Source organism: Trichosurus vulpecula, chromosome 6 (genome assembly GCF_011100635.1).
Source record: "Trichosurus vulpecula isolate mTriVul1 chromosome 6, mTriVul1.pri, whole genome shotgun sequence".
NCBI lineage: Eukaryota > Metazoa > Chordata > Mammalia > Diprotodontia > Phalangeridae > Trichosurus > Trichosurus vulpecula.
In genome coordinates, this window is record NC_050578.1 from 275,676,420 (window position 1) to 275,693,718 (window position 17,299).

Consider the following 17,299-nt stretch of genomic DNA (forward strand, 5'->3'; position numbering starts at 1 on the left):
GGGCTGAGCGGGGGGCAGGGCCACATGAGGACACGCCTCCAAGATAGAAGACCTGCGCATCTCCGAGAGCAGGAGCCTGAAAGTCCTTGTCCTTGCACCGCGCATGTCCAACTTGGCAGAGCAGGGAAAGTAAGACGTGGCCCCGCCCCCCAGGCCGTCAGTGCGCATGCTCAGCTGTTTCGCACGCCCTAGCGTTCCTTCTCCCGTGCTCATCGTGGGTCTCCTCTCGCGGGCACTTCCCGGTGAAGGGCGTCAGTGAAGTGACCGCCTCCGCCCCACTCAGGGAGCCCGGGCCGGTAGAAGCAGCTGAAAAGTGAGGTCTCTTCACGTTTCCTGGCGGACTGTCAGGCACCCCTTCCCCTCCCCGCCTTCCCGTGGTAGCACGCAGTACCAAAATAGCACGCATGCGCGAGCACGGAAGGCTGTCTCACACGCACCCGTCTCCTGGGGGGCGTGGCTGACTTTTTAAAACACTTTTTTTGTAGACCGGAGGAAGGTACCAGTTGTGCAGATGTACCATTGCGCGTGCGCCAGGAGCCAGCCCATTAACAGTAGTCAGCTGTCAATTTCGACTCTTCCGGCCTGGGCTCCTGAGTTTGGGCTGCAGGGCATCTACGGGTGCGGCTCATCCCATCCCCCACTCTGTTTGGGATAACCCCTGTCCAAGCTGCCTGGCGGGCGGTGCGGTGCCTGCCTTCAAGGAGGTTCCACTCTCCTCCGGGAGCGAACCGAGCAGGGCGGTGGGGGCAGGGCGCAGCCCCAGGGCTGGGGAGGGGAGCTCCGAGAGCTGGCCAAGGCCGTATGACCCTTTGTTGGGGGGTCTCGAGACTGTGACTCAATGGAGCCGGCACACGGAAGAGCTTGGAGAGGGGTTTATTAGTTAAGAGTAAAAAGAATACGGCGTCAGCCCCTGGGGCTCCCAGCCCACCCCTCACGGTCCCCCACCACTGGAGAACCCGCCAGTCTTAAGGCACTTGAGGGAGGGGGCACATGGCCCATGCTGGGCCTCCCCCTCCAAAAGCCTAGCAAGGGTGCTGCTCCCCCAGGCCACACACACCCGGAGCCGGAGGGACCTTGGCAGAGCTGTCTAAATGCTGTTAAGGATGCTGGTGTCAGGTGCAGGGAAAGGAAGGGGAGCTAATTTGGCCCACAGTTTAACCAAAACCCCAGTGTAAGGCGCTTAGGGATGGGGGGGTCACTTCAAACCCTGTTGTGTAAGGAGAGGGTAGGACAGGACCCGGTAGGGGGTCCCCCTTATCCTCCAGCCCTCCATTCCCAGGTCTCCAAGGAGCCACCAGTCGGTGACTGGGAGCCGCAAGCAGAGATAGAGGACAGGGAATTTGAGTCCTCCCCAGCTCCCCACTCACCCCCTTCCTCAGAGGAGTTAATGCTTTACTTAAGCACCTCCAAAACAGAGAGAGATACTGCAGATAAAATATTAAAACAGGGTTCACTCCTCCCATCTCCAGGGAGACAGCTCCCCCAGAGAAATTCAAGGGGGTAGGAGCAGCATCAAGAGGTGTCCCCTCCTGGCCCAGGGCTCGGGGGACCCAGGACAAGTATCAGCCCCTCTTAAGAGCTGATCTGACTCAGGAAGGCTGATAGGTCCATATCCCCCATGGAGGGGAAGACTTCATCTGCCCCCACCAGACCGTTGGAGAGTGCGGAGGCCCCTGGAGGGGCAGGGTTGGGCTCAGGGGGCCGCTGAGGCCCTGTCATAAGGCGGGTGATTGACTCGGGGTACTCCATCAGCATGGGCTCCCCAGAGGGCCCTGGACCTTCCAGGGGCCCAGCTATTCCCTGGTTCAGCAGCTGCTGGAACTCAGAGTTGTCAATGGCTGCAAGGTTGGTGTACGTACTGTCAGGGTCACCCAGGAGCTCGGCCAGATCTCCATCTGTATCAAACTGCAGGCCCAGGAGGGCCTCAGACAGAGTTCCCTCCCCAGCCTGGGAGAGCTGGGGCGGGATGGGGGCAGGGGCTGTCACGGCTGGGGCTGGAACCAGGGGAGGAGTAGGCGTGGGGGCAGGGGCCAGAGATGGGGCCGGGACCTGGCCAGATGAAAAGACCACGGGAGAAAACTCCTCCAAGCTGATGGTACTGAGGGACGCGGGGAAGGCGTAGGGCTGGGAGACGGAGGAAGGTAGGCCAGGAAGGACACCTGGGTGGACTGGAGAAAGAGAGAAATAACCATCAACCCGGCCCAGCGATGAACTCCGTCCTCCCTCCCTCCCTTGTGACTGTGCTCCTTCTCTCCTTTCCAGCCCGATGAAGTCTCGCCCTTTGGGAACCCTTGCCTGGGGGAGCCATGTTCCTTACTGTCAGTCAGCGCTGGCAGGGATCTCGGGGAGGCTGCTGTGTCCATTTAACAGATAGTGCTTCTCCACAGGCCCAGGGCAAATTACTGCTGTGACAAACCCCTAACCCAGGTCGTCCAAGTCCCAAAGCCAACTTCACCTGAATCCCAGGCCCCAACAAGAGTCCTCTGGCCCTTGGGTCTGACCTTCTCTGACCCCTCCTGCCTGGTCTAAGTGGCTCCAGGGGAACACAGGCCTTACCTGGGGGCTTGGGAGCAGAGGCTGTGGTACTGCGGGAGGGTACCGCGATGCGTCTGGGGGGCGTCCAGGCGTCAGAATTGCCTGCTGGGTGGAGAGCAGACATTAGCCCTAGGAGACTTCCCCAGCCTCTCCCCCGAGCCCGGCTCCCCTGCTGTCAGGGCTCACCACTGAAAGGACTCGTTTTCATGATGTTCTTAAAGGTGCCCAGCGTCCTCTTGCGCTTCTCTTCGATTCGGTGTCGATCATCTGGGAGGAGAAAGGCCAAGTGGATCCCACAGACCCCCTTCGGCAGGCTCCTCCTCCCCAGGCCCCCCAGAAGGGAGCTATCCAGCCCACCCTTCTGGAGATGGGCTTGGGCTTCACTCTCACTTTTCCTAGGAGAAGAGGCCTTTACCACTGAAGCCCAGAAGCACTGAATAGGCAAATCAAGAGGGGGTCAGTCTATCTTCTGGGAGTCCATCAGTCACTACACATGCATTTACCAAGTGCTTACTGAGGGCTGAGCCCTTGACTTGAGGAGTGGCAAGGCATACTGGGGACACCCCTAAAATCTGTCCCGCTTCTACCTCTTGGATCATGTGAGGGGACTTCCCCTCATGCCACACAACTGGTAGATGTGTGTGGCCTTTTGCCTCTCCTCTTTACTCCCCGACACCCTCCTGATACCTACAAGAGCTTGTTCAGCAGCTATCATGTGCTCAGCCCTAGGTACAAGAGGGCCTGAAATGCCAAACAGGAGCTCACCGCCGATTCTAGAGAAAAGGGGGATCCAAGAGATGATGTGCCCAAACCTACACTTAGGCAGCAATGGGGAGAGAGAGGCTGAGGCAGAAGGAACAATGAGAACGAATTAGGAAAACTTTGTCCTGGTGAGAATACCTGGACTGCCCCGTCCTCTGGAGGGCTGCCAGATCTCTCACTGCGGGGTGTGTTCAGGGGAGTCCTTTCGTCTAAGTGGCCTCAGGGCTGCGGAGGTCCCTTCTACCCACCAGAGTCAGGGGAGGTGGCCCTTTGACCAGCAAGAGGACAATTAGATACGATGGGGGAAGGGGAGTGAGAAGTAGAGAATGACCCAGATTTTATGAACCAGGGTTGGCAAAGAGAAGACGGGGCTGTACGTGCCAAATAGGGAAGTTTGGGGGGAAAGCCAATAATTGTGTTTTGGCCATGCAGAGCTTGAGATGCCCATAGGACATCCTGTTGCAAAAGCCCAACAGGCAGACCGTGATGGATATTAGGGCTAGCACTGCAGCCCCGAGAGTCAGACTTATACACTGAGTCAATAACTGACCCATCCAGGGGAGCTGAGGAGCAAGCCAAGACAGTGACTATGGAAGGAGAAGTGGGAACCCTGGGGGTTCCTAAGGAGGCACGTCAGCCAGGGAGGAGGCCAAGCTTCCATTACTCCTCAGCTGGTCTGCTCTCGGACCCCGTGGACCAGTCTGGCCTGCCTCCAACATCTTCCCCCTTCCAATCTATCTTCTACACAGCTGCCCAAGCAATCTTCCTACTGCAAAGGATGGACCACATCACTTTCCTGTTAACAAACCTTCAACATGTCCTATATCCTGCCAAACAAAGTCCAGCCTTTGGCTCCCGCTCGCTGTTCCCAGCCTAAAGTTCAACAGAATTCAACAAACACCAATTAAGTATCTACTGTGTGCAAGATGCTGTTTTAGGCACAAGCTCCCACAAACGATGTGTAATAAAAGGTGGGCTTGGGAAATCACAAGATGCACAACCTCCATTCTGCATCTACTTCCTCCACGAGGAAGATTAGACCAAACAAGAGTGGGTAACATGTAAGATCCAAAGCCCCCAGGCCCAGTGGAGCTCCACGGTCAGGTACTAAAGGAGTGGGTGGATGCCCTCCTGAGCATGGGGAGGTGCTGCAGGACTGCAGAAGGCCAAAGGGAAGAGCCTGGAGTCTGGAAACTAAAATCAGTGAGCTCAGCTGCGGTTTCTGGCATGTCAGGAACCACCGTGTTCGTAATTCCATTTAAAGTTACCATGGGCATTATAAAATATCTGGGAGTCTGCCTACCAAAGCAACCCAGGAAGTATATGAAAACAACTAAAAAACACTTTTCATGCAAATAAAATCACATCTAAATAACTGGAAAAGTATTGGTTGTTCATGGGTAGGCTGAGCTAATATAATCAAAATGACAACTGTACCTAAATTAAATGACTTATTCAGTGCCACACCAATCAAACTACCAAAAATTATTTTATAGAGCTGAAAAAACCAATAATTCATCTGGAAGAACAAAAGGTCCAGAATATCAAGGGAATTAACGAAAAGAAATGCGAATGTACCAGATCTTAAGTTGTATTATAAAGCAGCAATCATCAAAACTACTTAGTACTGGTTAAGAAACAGAGTGGTGGATCGGTGGAACAGGTTAGGTAAGCAAGACATAGTAGTCCATGACTATAGTAACCTACTATTCGATAAATCCAGCGACCCCAGCTTCTGCGATAAGAACTCACCATTTGACAAAAACTGCTGGGAAAACCAGAAAACAGTATGACAGAAACTAGGCATAGACCAACATCTTATACCTTATGCCAAGATAAAGTCAAAGTGGGTATGATTTGTATATAGAGAACGATGCTATAAGCAAACTAGGACAGCATGGAATAGTTTACCTGTCAGATCGGAGGGGAAGAATTTATGACCAAACGAGAGAGAGAACATTATAAAATGTGAAATGGATGATTTTGATTAAATTGAAAAGTTTTTGCACAAAGCCAATGCGACCAAGATTCGGAGAGAAGCAGAAAGCTGGGAAACAATTTTTACAGCCAGTATCTCTGATAAAGGCCTCATTTCTAAACCATATATAGAACTGAATCAAATTTCTAAGAATACAAGTCATTCCTCCATTGATAAATGGTCAAAGGATATATATGAACAGGCAGTTTTAAGAGGAAGAAATTAAAACTATCCATAGTCATATGAAAAAATGCTCTAAATCACTATTGATTAGAGAAATGCAAATCAAAACAATTCTAAGGTACCACATCACACACATCAGATTGGCTAACATGGCAGAACAGGAAAATGATAAATGTTGGAGATGATGTGGGAAGATTGGAACACCAATGCACTGTTGGTGGAGTTGTGAACTGATCCAACCATTGTGGAGAACAATTTGGAACTATGCCCAAAGGGCTATGAAGCTGCTTACCTTTTGACGCAGGAATACCACTCCTAGATCTATATCTTGAAGAGATCATAAAAATGTTGTAAAAGACCCATGTGTACAAAAATATTTCTAGCAGCTCTTTTGGTGATGGCCAAGAATTGGAAATTGAGGAGACGTCCAGCAACTGGGGATGGCTGAACAAGTTGTGTTACATGAATGTAATGGAATACTATGGTGCTATAAGAAACAATGAGCAGGTGAATTTCAGAAAAACCCGGAAAGACTTGGATGAACTGATGCTGAGTGAAGTGAGCAGAACCAGGAGAATGTTGTACACAGTAACAGCCACACTGACTAACTTTGATAGACTTGGCTCTCCTCAGCAATGCAAGGATCTAAGACAACTCTGAAAGACTCATGATAGAAAATACCGTCCATATCCAGAGAAGAACCCTGAAGCCTGAATGCAGATGGAAGTGCACTGTGGGCTCTCCTTTCCTTTTGCTGTTTTGCTGCTTCTTTCTCGTGGGTCTTCCCACGTTCTAATTCTTCTTCACATCACGACTAACATGTTTAATATGAATGTACAAGCAGAACCTATAGCAGATTGCACGCTGTCTTAGGAAGTGGGAGGTGAGGGAGGGAGAGAAAATTTGAAACTCAAAATCTTATGGAAATGAGTGTTGAAAACGAAAAATAAATTTTTTTAAAAAGGAAAAAAAGTTTTAGTTTTAAGAAAAAAAAAAGAGGAAAACTCCCCATGCTAAGGCAAAGGAAGCATTGAACTCAGGCTGAATGCTGACCATCAGCGAGCCATCCCTCCTGCCCCTTCTCAGCAGAGGTGAGGCTCCAGGTACAGACTGGGACATGGCCAAGGTGTTGGTTGGTTTGGGGAGTTTTATGTGCACGGCTATGGGAGGAATCATGGGGGAGTGATAGCAATGTAAAAGATAGAAGACATAGATAAAATTTCTAAAACTAGGTCATGCTTGACTAAAATCACTTCCTTTTCTGGTAGAGCCTTAGAATGGTCCATCGGGGAAAAGCTAAAGACATACAAAGATGGGGCAGCACCTGGGATTTCCTTGGTGAGGAAACTCCCTCTATTGATGCAGGCCAGTGCATTCTCTGCAATTTGTTGTCTGAGAAAGTTACCAAGACCACTAAGAGGGAAGTAACTGGGTCAGGGTCACACAGTCAGGAGGGCCAGAGCAGGCCTCAAAGTTCCCACTCCACCCCAGCTGTCTCTACACAGATGTGGAGATGACCTAAGTGACCTGCCAGAGCTGGGAGGGACAGCCAACATATTGGATAGTGGGACTCGGAAGAGAACAGGAACTGGTATATGCTTAACACCTTGGAATTGGTCAGTCCACTTAGCATTTACTATGTGCCTACCAAAGTGTGTCACAGCGATGACCAGCCTGGTCACGTGGAGTCCTACACTCAGCTTCAGCAGCCTGGCAGAAAACCTCCAGGAAACTCAGTGGACCCTAGCCTTCCACACCAGGGTGCACACATGACTCTCCATCCCCTAGGAATGTGCCCCCCTCCTCGCTTCACCTCCCCCACCAAGCCCTCCCTCTCCAGCCCCTGAGCTTTGAGGTCCTCTCTCTTCCCTAAAACACCCCACCTCTATTCTGTGAACAATCACAAAAGTGGCTTCTCCTGAGTAGGTGGCCAGGCTCCCTGAAAGCAGGGACAGCTCCACTGTCTTTGAATACCCCACACAGGACACATGTAACAAATGCTTGCTTGTTGACTGATTCAGACCTCCGAATGCAAGAGGGGCCTACACTTTATTAGGAAGCAGCTGGAAGCAGGGACTTTTGAGCAGAGATGAGAGATCAGTCTGACAGTGAGTTGAAGGAAGGCCCTTGGAACAAGCAAGGCAGGTGGGTGTGGAGAATGGGGATGGATGCCACTGTGGGAATCACCAGGTGGTCCTGGCATTGATCAGCTCTGACAAGACAGAGTTTCAAGGAACTCCCAACGTTTTGAACTAGAAAGGCAGGATGATGGTGGTGCCCCTGAATGCAAGAAAAGGGTGGGGAGGAAGAGGGGCACAAGGGGAGAGGGGGAAAAGGAAGAGGAGAAGGGGAGAAGGAAGAGGAGGAGGTGGGGAAGGAGGAAGAGGAGGAAGAGGAGGAGGGGGATGTCAGGAGAGGAGAAGGAAGAGGAGGAGGTGGGGAAGGAGGAAGAGGAGAAGGAAGGGGGGGGCATCAATTCTTCTCTGTGCACTCCTGCAGAGTTTGCTTTGAGAAGCTTTCCCAGGCATGAGAATGCTCCAAAGACATGATCATGGGCAGAGCCCTGGCCCCTGTCTGGCCACATGGGAAGTGGACCAAGGACTGCAAGAATTTTCCTTCGGCCCCTAACCAGGCAGGGCCCTGCCTGCTCAGAGAGCACAGCCCCCGTACCTGTGTCTGGCAGATACTGGAACTCCATGGGCTCGCTGAGCTCCCGGTCGGACGGCCGCCGAAGCTGCATGTGGACCCGTACCGGGGCCTGTAAGGTGGGCTCTGCGTACGGCGGCGTGCGGAACACGATAGCCACCTGCCTGTGCACGTCGGCCTGCGAGAAGGATCCACGTGCCTCCCAACCTGGCCCCGTGAAGCACACCTCGATGTCCTCTGTTGGGGACAGGGCAGGTGGAGGTGTGGCAGCCTCTCCCATGGCCTCTTCCTCCTCCCCCCCAGCCCCACCCCTGCCCGGTACCCAACCGGCACTGACCTTTCTGCACCTTGTCGCAGAGGAGGAAGATCTCGTCCCCACCCAGGCAGCTGCCTGAGTTGCGGTTCACACGGCAGATCTTCAGCTCTGCAGTGTTGGGGGCCCCTGAGGGTGCAGGGAGAGCAAGAGGAGCTCCATCAGGCCCGGCCTTCTACAGGGTCACGTCCCCTGCAAGCCTGGCCCCCCGGCTCACACACAACCTCGGAACCAGAGGCCACATGCAACGCCCTCTTCTCCCCATCCCAGAACCCAACAACAGCATGCCTTTGGTCCCACCTCGTCTAGCAGCCTGCCCCCTCTATCGTCCCACCCTCGATCTAATCTTTCATCTCTTCTGCTATCTTCTCCTACCAGTTTGGTGGGTCGGTGGAGAGTACTAGAGTTAGGCTCGCCAAGCCCTGAGTTCAAATCCTGCCTCAGACACTCATTAGCTGTGAGAGCCTGGGCAAGTCACTCCGCCGCTCTTTGCCTCAGTCTCCTCAACTGTAAAGTGGGACAATAAAAGCACCTGCTTCCCAGGGCCTTCGTGGGGTCATTTGTGAAGCTCTTTGGGAATGTCGAGGCGCTACCCGAATGCCAACCATCGATCTATAAGCTACCCTGTACTACACTGTTCTGACCACACCCTTCTGCCACACGTGTGTCTGCATGTACCGTTGGCCCCTCTCTTACACCGTGAGCGCCCGGCGACAGGACTCGCTTCCCTCTATGCCAGTGTCCCTGGTCCGCAGCAGATGCAACCACCCCCTGCCCAGGCCTCTGACTGCTCCTTCTCAGCATCCTCTGGGTCCCACCTCCCTACTGCAGATGGGCCCCCAAGGCTCTCTCCTGCACTCCTGGTGATCTCGTCAGCTCTCATGGGGTAAGCTATCTCCATCGGTGTGTCCAGATCTAAACTCTTCTCTGCTGAGTCTCAGTCCTGAATCCTGAACCACCTACTAGACATTTCCAACTCAGACACCTCAAACACAACAGGTTCAAAACAGAACTCATTATCATTATGGGCAAGTCCCATCCTTTCTCCCTACCGTGACTACCGCTGGGCTGGGCACCATCATTTGTCCAGCCACTCAGGTTCTCGATCCTGGGGTCACCTTCCATTCTCCCCTCTCCCTCACACAAAAGTCAATCAGTTGCCAAGTCCTGTTCGGTCTCGTCCCACAACAATTCTCACATGTGTTCCCTTCTCCTTAACCCCACAACCAGTCAGCTTCTCATCGGCCCTCTCTCAGTGTATCTTCCTCACAGCTGCCAAGGCGACCTTAACAAAGCACACACCCACCTGACCACGTCGCTGTCCTGCTCTATGAGCTCTGCTCCTTTCTTTCTGCCTCTTGGACCAAATACAAACTCCTCTGCTGGCGCGAAGGGCTCTTCATAACCTCGCTCCAGCCTGTCTACAATCCCTGTTTCCCACAAGCTTCTCCCCAAACACCAGCTCCCCTCTGCCACACAACAGCGCCACGTGTGCTCTGTGCAGATGCTGCGTTGACTTATTTGTGTACGTGCTGCCTCCTCCCCAGCAGAGATGGTTTGGGTTTTGTCTTTGCTTCCGCAGTGCCCAGCACAATGCCTGGCACAAAATATTTAACAAGGTCACAGATCTGGGGCTAGAAAGGACCATGGAAGAACATCCCATCAAATACAATCTCATTTTACAGATGAGAAAGCTAAGACGCAGAGAGGTGAAGAATCTGCCAAAGACCACACACCTAGTCAGTCTCTGAGGCTGGATTTGAACCCAGGTCCTCCTGACTCCAAGTTCAATGCCCTGTTTCCCATGACGCACCTTTCTCACTAACTCAACGACGCTTTCTATGTCCTGCAACGGCCTAGTTCAGGTCCTTGACCATTCCAGCCCTCAGCCATCTCCTCCAATGCTCCAGAGCCAGGACCAGACACCGAACACTTCCTCAGACTGGGCCCTGTACTAGCCTGTGATTACTTCATGGCCACAGGTCCAGCTTCCCAAGAACCACACTGAGTTCCTGGTGCCTGGCCTGGACAGGGCCCATTCTCCCAGTCAGTCCGTAAGCTCCTGAGGGGCAAGGATCGGATCTTCTCCCTCCAGGCTCTGTACGCTCTCTGGCCGCTGGCACGCGCTGTGTGCTGTGGAGCAGGTGCTCACTGCGGACTTGGGGGCGGGGGCCCAGGAACCTCCAAAAACTGGCTCGTGGGTAGCAGAGCCAACAGTGGAGAAGCGGATGGAGCTTGACCGTGGGCTGTGCGCTCTCCAGGAGCCTGATGCCGCCTGGCCCACCCTGAGCTGCCTCTTCTCCCCGCCCGGGGCCCTCCTTTCTTACCCTGCACTCACTGGCTCCGCTCAGACCCCTGAATTTGGATGTTGTCCTCCCCTACGCACCATCACGAAGCAGCCCAACTGCCAGGAGCGGTCTACACCTGCTGTCTCTGCCTCCAACCTGGCAATCTGCTTCTGGGTCCACCGTGCCGAGGAAATCCACCTCTCAGAGCCCCTTGACTGCCCGGCTCCTAGACCTGGTCCTAGGCCTCTGGACCCGTGTGTACCATCCTGAAAATGTCCTCCCTCGTCCATCCCTCCTTGTGAGGGTCCCTCCCGAGGCCCTGTCCTGGGCCATCTGTCATCTTTATCTCTTGTGGAGACGTCGCTGCTCCCAGGATTTCAGACTATCCCAATCCGGACGATGCCGGGATCTCTGACTCACCCTGTCTTCCAGTTCCACGCCGCCCCTTAACGTACCTGACACTCACCATGTCCACTGTTTTCCCACCAGAGCTGCCCAACCATGCGCCTGACCACCTAGACTCCAGAGGTGGGAGTCCTCCCTGGCTCTTCCTTCTTCCTGGCCCCTTATCCATCTCCTTCTCTCTATGCTCAGTCGGTATCACAAAATCTCTTCACTGGAAGAAACTCATACACAAACAACGATGCCCAGGGAGCACTCCTATGACCTTTGCCTGCCCAGACAGCCAAGGATGGGCTACTCTGGGCTAATTCCTATTAGGAACTTGTTCACTGCATCAGGCCTAAATGTGCCACCACATGTGCCACCATAGGTACTCCTAGCTCTGGCCTCTGGCAGAGCCAGGGAGAAATCTTATCCCCTTTCCTTATGGTACAGTGCAAAGAATGCTGGTTCTAGGGTCCCAGGACCTGGGCTCAAATCTTACCCTTGAACCTTATTCCCTGCATGACAACCCCCCCCCCATTTTGCTCAGTCTAGAGCCTCGCATGCATGATGGCTCTGGCACCAGCCACATTCAGGTATTCTCTTGCCATCTCCCCTGGAGCCTCCAGGCCCTTCCCTTTCCAGTCCAGCCTCCACCCAGCTCTTATCACAGGAGGCACAATTCAGATTCCCTTGTTCCCCTGATCTTCCAGAGGATCTCTTTTGCCAAGGAAAGAAAATCCACCTTCTTAACCACACCCAGTCTGGCCCCCCGTTATTTACCTTCAAACACTCTAGCTTCTGGCCAGGCTGGGCTATCACCTGCTCTGCACCCACGTAGACAGGTCACACACCACTTCCTTTAAAGTTCTGCTAATGCATCCCCTTCCACACCTCCCAGACCCCCCGTGAAGTTTTCCCTGAGAAGCCCAAGCTGGAAGCACTTGGTCCAGTGTCACGGGGCCCTCAGGCACTCATCCACAGCCATCCTTTGCCCCTCTAGCTTGCATCTGCTCATCTGTGAGCATGCCACGCTCCCCGCCAGTGGCACCCAGATCCCAAGAAGGCAGAGACACTATGGCACTGTTGACTTCTGGAGTCCCAACACCAACCACTACACGTTCCTTGCCATATCTTAATGTTGGTTGAAGTGAAGTGACTGGACACCCTCACTACTCAGTTTCTCTAGGTCCCATCTACACACTCTCCTTCTGGTGCCTGCGGCCTATCCCTCCCTCCAGACACGGCCTGGGGGCCAGATTCCCTTTTCCCTGCCTTTCACTCACGGTTATCATAGATGGGATGGGAGAGGACAGGGGGCAGGACAAGGGGCCTGCCTGCAGAGTCCCGGATGGTCACTTGGAAGCAGAGCCGGACAGCATTTAGGTCGTAGTCTCCACGCTGTTCTTCCAGGGGCACTGTGGTAACAGGGAAGGGTCACAGGGTAACGAGGCTCCCCCTCTGCGGGAGCCACATAACACTGCTGAGGGGCCAAAGGGAACCCGGGACGACACCGATAAAGGGGTGTGAGAACAGGGCCATGGAACGAGGAATCCCAGGGCTAGACCTAGAAGTGGACAATCTAGGTAACCAATCAAGGTAAAAGGAGGAAATCTTTTTAATGACGTTTCAAAAATGTACACGTTATGAAGATCAGAAAAAAAATCACTCTCTAAAAGAGAGTAAACTAATTTGGGGCTAGGGGTGGTGCTGGGAGCAGGACAGAAAGAAAAGGTCTGAAGGCCAGGAAGACAAGAGGCAAACGCTACCCAGCACAGCACAGACGACAAAGATAGGTGTGCTGGTGCATTGTTGGTGGAGCTGTGAAGTGATCCAACCATTCTGGCTTTCAATTTGGAAAGAAGAAAAAGGACTAATGGTCTGTGGCCTTTGACCCAAAGATCTAATTACTGAGACTCCACAAAAAAGCTACAGAGAGAACCAATAACAGGTGTTACATAATCCAAAATATTCATACCAGCTCTATAGCTTTAATGAACTGGGGGCTCATCAACCAGAGACAAGCTGAAAAAACTTAGCGTATGAATGCGCTGGAACATTACTATACAACAAGAAATAACAAACATAAAGAAGTTGGAGAAACGAGGGAAGATTTGTGTGAACAGATGTAGAGAGAAACAAGCAAGCCCAAGAGAACAAGACATCACATGAAGCAAACCAAGGCCAGAGTGACTGAGCAGCAAAGGAGGGGCTGGCACCAGAGGAGTGGGGGGATGCCGGGACAAAATACCGCTCTGTCCCAAAGGCAGGTCATTTAGGAGGAGGGGTGGGAAATGACAGTGATGCTGAAACAAGGGGCAACACAAAATGCATTTTAAAAGGCTCCTGAACCACTGCTGTGGAGCTAGGCAGTGAGAGGGAGAAGCCTGGGAGTGAGGAGGGGAGGCAGGGCTGGGCTGCCGGGGGCCCTGGCCAAGGAGCCTCTCACCATTGAAGGGGTTGTTGTTGGTCTGCATTCGATGAGCAATGGCCTGTTCCAGATCTCGCTTCTTCACACACTGAATCCCCAGGTTCTGGAAGCTAACACCTCACACCTGTCAGCCTGCCTGGCTTCCCACACCCCGGGGCCTGCCCAGCCCAGTCCAGCCCTTGGACATCCTCTTTGGTTCTCCTCTGCCCCGCCCCCCCCCAGTTGGGGGACCCCATTTCTACTGCTCTGTCCTGGCTACCTTGCCGGGTCCTTCTGGTTCCCCCTCCCCAAAATGAACTAAGCACTCAGAAGGACCCCTGCCCTAGCCCTGCCCTGACTCCCCAACACCTCTTGGGTCCCCGGTGCAGAGATGGGCCTTCTCACCTGTGGATGCAGTGGTCAGGGCAGAGTTCCGCCTCATAGAAGCCATCTCTACAGTCCTTCCCCACCAACTCATGAGGATGAGGTCGGTGAGGGGGCTCCTTGGTCACCAGGGAGATGCGGACAGTTCCTGGTCCTGTGTAGCCAACGATCTGGGAAAGGATTGGAGGCTGAGTCATCCCCCCTTCAGAGAAGGTAAACATGGGGGTCCCAGACCTATCAAGGGACATCTATCCCCCTTGGAGCTTGCCTCCTGGTAGGGGCTGGAGTTGTGCACCCCGGGTCCCCCCCTCCCCCTCCAGTGGAGGCTGCCCGTACCCCCTGCCCCCGGGGATTCCCCCTCCAGTGGGGGCTGCGCGTGCCCCGGCCCGGGCTCACCTTGATGGTGGGGTGCGTCTTGGTGGTGTCCGTGCTGCGCTCCCCGGGGATGCTGCCCGCAGACCGGCCCTCGCACTTGTAGCGGAAGCGCATCCCCCGCTGCTTGGGCTGCTCGATGATCTCCACGAAGGGACCCCGGGCCGGGGGCGAATCTGGGGGGCGGGCGGGGGAGCACACACCGCGGACTCAGGACCCCCGGCCTCCGGACCCCAGGAACACCCCCGGACCCCACTCCCAGCCCCCCCCCCGCCCCCCAGCGCCGCCCCCACTTACCCGAGGCGAAAATCATGGGTAACAGGTCTGAAAAGAGGAGGGGGCGCAGGTGAAATTAAGTCAGGCACCTCCCTCCCCCGGCCTGCCTCACCCCCCCCACGCCCCGCCCCGGGAGGGGGGGGGGCGGCCAGACTGGCCTGGGGCCGGCCCGCTCCAGCCCCCTCCCCCTCCCCCTTCCCCGGTCAGAGGTCAGGCTCACCCTCCATGGCCAGGGTCCTGGGGGCGGGGCCGGGGTCGCAGCTGGAGCCCCCACGGCGCGGCGCGCACCCTACGCCCGAGCCATTCGCCAGAGGCGGAAATGCGCCGCGCGCGCTCGCGGCGTCACTGCTCGGAATGCGGGGCCGCGCCTGCGCACCAGAGCCTCACGGGCCGCGCGCGCCCCGCGCGCTCCCGCCCTCGGGGGCGGGGCGGACTGAGTGCGCAGGCGCTGGGAGGTGGCAGTCGCGCAGGACAAGGCCTGGGGGCAGGGAGGCTTCAGATTCCGGCCCGTCGCTCCGCGCTTCGGTTTAAGTTTTTATCTAGCTCTACAAATCGCTTTTCCAAAAGTTCAGGCCGTCGCCCCGCTCCCATCCGAGGCGGGGTGGGCGGGGCAGGAAGGCTGCTGCCCTGATTGGCGGAGAGCACGAAGCCGCTGCGTGCTTGCGTCATGAGTTCCTGGAGGAGCACGTGACCCCAGAATGCTCTGGGAGGGGCGAGAGGAGGACCGGCAGGCCTTGGCGTGTAGGGGAAGCTCGAGTCCATGAAGCACCTACTGCGTGCCGGGCACTGCTCACTTTGGCGTGAGGAAGAGGACAACGCAGGGAAGGGCCCCTGTTAAGCGTAGGGGCAACCATTCCCAACCTGCCCCCCGCCCCCGCCTAGCTTTCCCGTTAAGACTGGACTCCGTCCACCTAGCATTTGAGTCTCACGATTCCTCCACGGGACAGTGAAATCACTGCTGAACCCCACGGCCCCACACCGCACTTTTGACTTTTCAAAAAAGTCTTGTTTAAAATTCTGAATTTAATGAGAAAGAGAGAGAGAGGGAGGGAGGGAGGGGGGAGAGAGAGAGAATACACTTGCACACACAGAGTAGGACAGAAACAAGAGAATTGCATGTGAATTCATGGTGTCGTGCACAGCTTACGTTTTGAAAAGTCTGTACTAAATTTACTGAATTACTTTCCAAGCTGTCCTTGCTTCTCCAGGCTTCATTCTACTCTCTTCTGTGCATTTTCAACATTACTTTAGTGACCCTCTTTTCTTTCTTTTCCTCTTTTCGGCAGTAGCTGTCTCAAATAAAACAAGACACATCCCTGGAACGCTTAAACACGGTGGAACCCAAATCCATCCATTTGCCGTTTCCAGCCCCGTCTTGCTCTGCACCATGGAGAGGTCATTACCTCTGTCAGGAGGTGGGGAGCCTGCTTCCTCCTCGACCCTCTGGATTTCTGGTGGTTCATGGTGTTGAGCAGAGTTCTGGAGTCCTTCAAAGTGCCTTCTCTTTACAGTAGAACCCTGGGTTTGATTGGAGACTCAGCTCCAGCACTTGGGGCTTTTCCTGGTCCCCCTTCTGGGGAAGCGAGTGCTTCTCCTCGAGATTACCCTGTACGTGTTTTGTGCATGTTAGAATACAAGCTCCCTAAGAGCAGGTACTGTGTCCTTTTCGATTTTGTATCCCCGCCCAGTGCTTGTCATATAATGGACATTTAAAGGATTGTAGAAGCACAGTCCTGAAGAGCCTGGAGAATGTACCTGAAAGGGGCTGGGGGGAGGGGGAGTGCGGTGCTGTGGAAGCAGAGCCTGCTTCTGTTTTCCTCTTCCTTTTTCCCGGGGCTGTAAGAGATGGCCTTCTCTTGGGAAAGGGAGGAAGTACTGTGGAAAATGAAAGTGATCTAAAAAGATGTCAATAACATCTTTAAGCTGAGGGAACCGCTGGTTGATTGCTTGTTTCTGTCCGCTTCTTAAAGCTTTCTATCCTGAAGCATGTCAGCCATCACTGACAGAGAATGCGCCCTGTTGAATCTCTTTTCCTGGATCCCTTTTGAGTTTTGGTGAGGCTGTTCTCTCTTGGTCCTCTTACCTGTTTGACCACTGCTTCTCTGTGCTCTTTGCTGGCTTATCATTTCCGTCATGGTCCCTAACTGTCTGTAGGTATCCCCTGAGCCTCTGTGCTGGGCTTTCGGCTCTCTCTACACCCTCTCTCTTGTTCTCATCATCTTCACTAGGTTCTAGTATCATCTTTATGCTGATCACTGGCCAGAGTTGAGGGGATAAATGGAAAGTCTTGCATTTGGGCACAAGAAATCAGCCCCACAAATATAAGAAGATAGAGGTGTGGGTGGAAAGCCATCATTCTGATAACAGTCTTGGGGTCTGAGTGACCTGCAAGCTCAGGATGATGTGGTACCCAAAAAGTCAGTGCCATCCTGAGCTGTAGTAAGAGGGGCCAAGCTCCCAGGGGCAAGGAGGTGACTGTCCCTGTGTCTTCTGCCCTGGCATCATCTGGAGGGTTGTACTAAGTGCAGGCTCCCCAATGTGAGAAGGACATGGCTAAGCTGGAGAGTGTCCAGAGGGAAGTAGTCAAGGACCTGGAGTGATGCTATGGTGGGATCAGTTGAAGAAACTGGGAGTTGTTTAACCTGGAGAAGATGTGTGGGTCAGAGACCACTACTCACATTAAAAATAGACAGAGACCATTTTTGAGAAAAGGCAAAAAAGAATTTATTGCTTTGTCATGAGAAAGGACACGCCTCAGTGTGGCCCAA

General features: G+C 54.0%; 1 protein-coding gene across 2 annotated transcripts; it reads right to left on the reverse strand.

The window, feature by feature from the left end:
• Positions 1-857: 857 nt before the first annotated feature.
• Positions 858-15,159, reverse strand: RELA (RELA proto-oncogene, NF-kB subunit). Of its 2 annotated transcripts, none has more exons than XM_036764056.1 (11): positions 14,752-15,159; positions 14,553-14,579; positions 14,280-14,431; positions 13,905-14,053; positions 13,539-13,630; positions 12,376-12,507; positions 8,442-8,546; positions 8,129-8,341; positions 2,722-2,802; positions 2,557-2,640; positions 858-2,168 (listed from the first exon to the last, which is right to left on the reverse strand). In XM_036764056.1, the coding sequence occupies exons 1-11, from the start codon at positions 14,756-14,758 to the stop codon at positions 1,573-1,575; spliced, it is 1,638 nt and encodes a 545-aa protein (XP_036619951.1). In that variant the 5' UTR covers positions 14,759-15,159; the 3' UTR covers positions 858-1,572. The 2 variants fall into 2 exon arrangements, with proteins under 2 accessions (XP_036619951.1, XP_036619952.1); XM_036764057.1 differs by having other exon boundaries at positions 2,557-2,637; positions 14,752-15,149.
• Positions 15,160-17,299: the final 2,140 nt, after the last annotated feature.

Excerpts from the sequence above, each read along its gene's own strand:
- RELA (XM_036764056.1), bottom strand. Across the intron at positions 8,342-8,441 it reads CTGCGACAAGGTGCAGAAAG|AGGACATCGAGGTGTGCTTC; the intron begins GTCAGTGCCGGT and ends TGTCCCCAACAG. Across the intron at positions 2,641-2,721 it reads GAAAACGAGTCCTTTCAGTG|CAGGCAATTCTGACGCCTGG; the intron begins GTGAGCCCTGAC and ends CTCTCCACCCAG.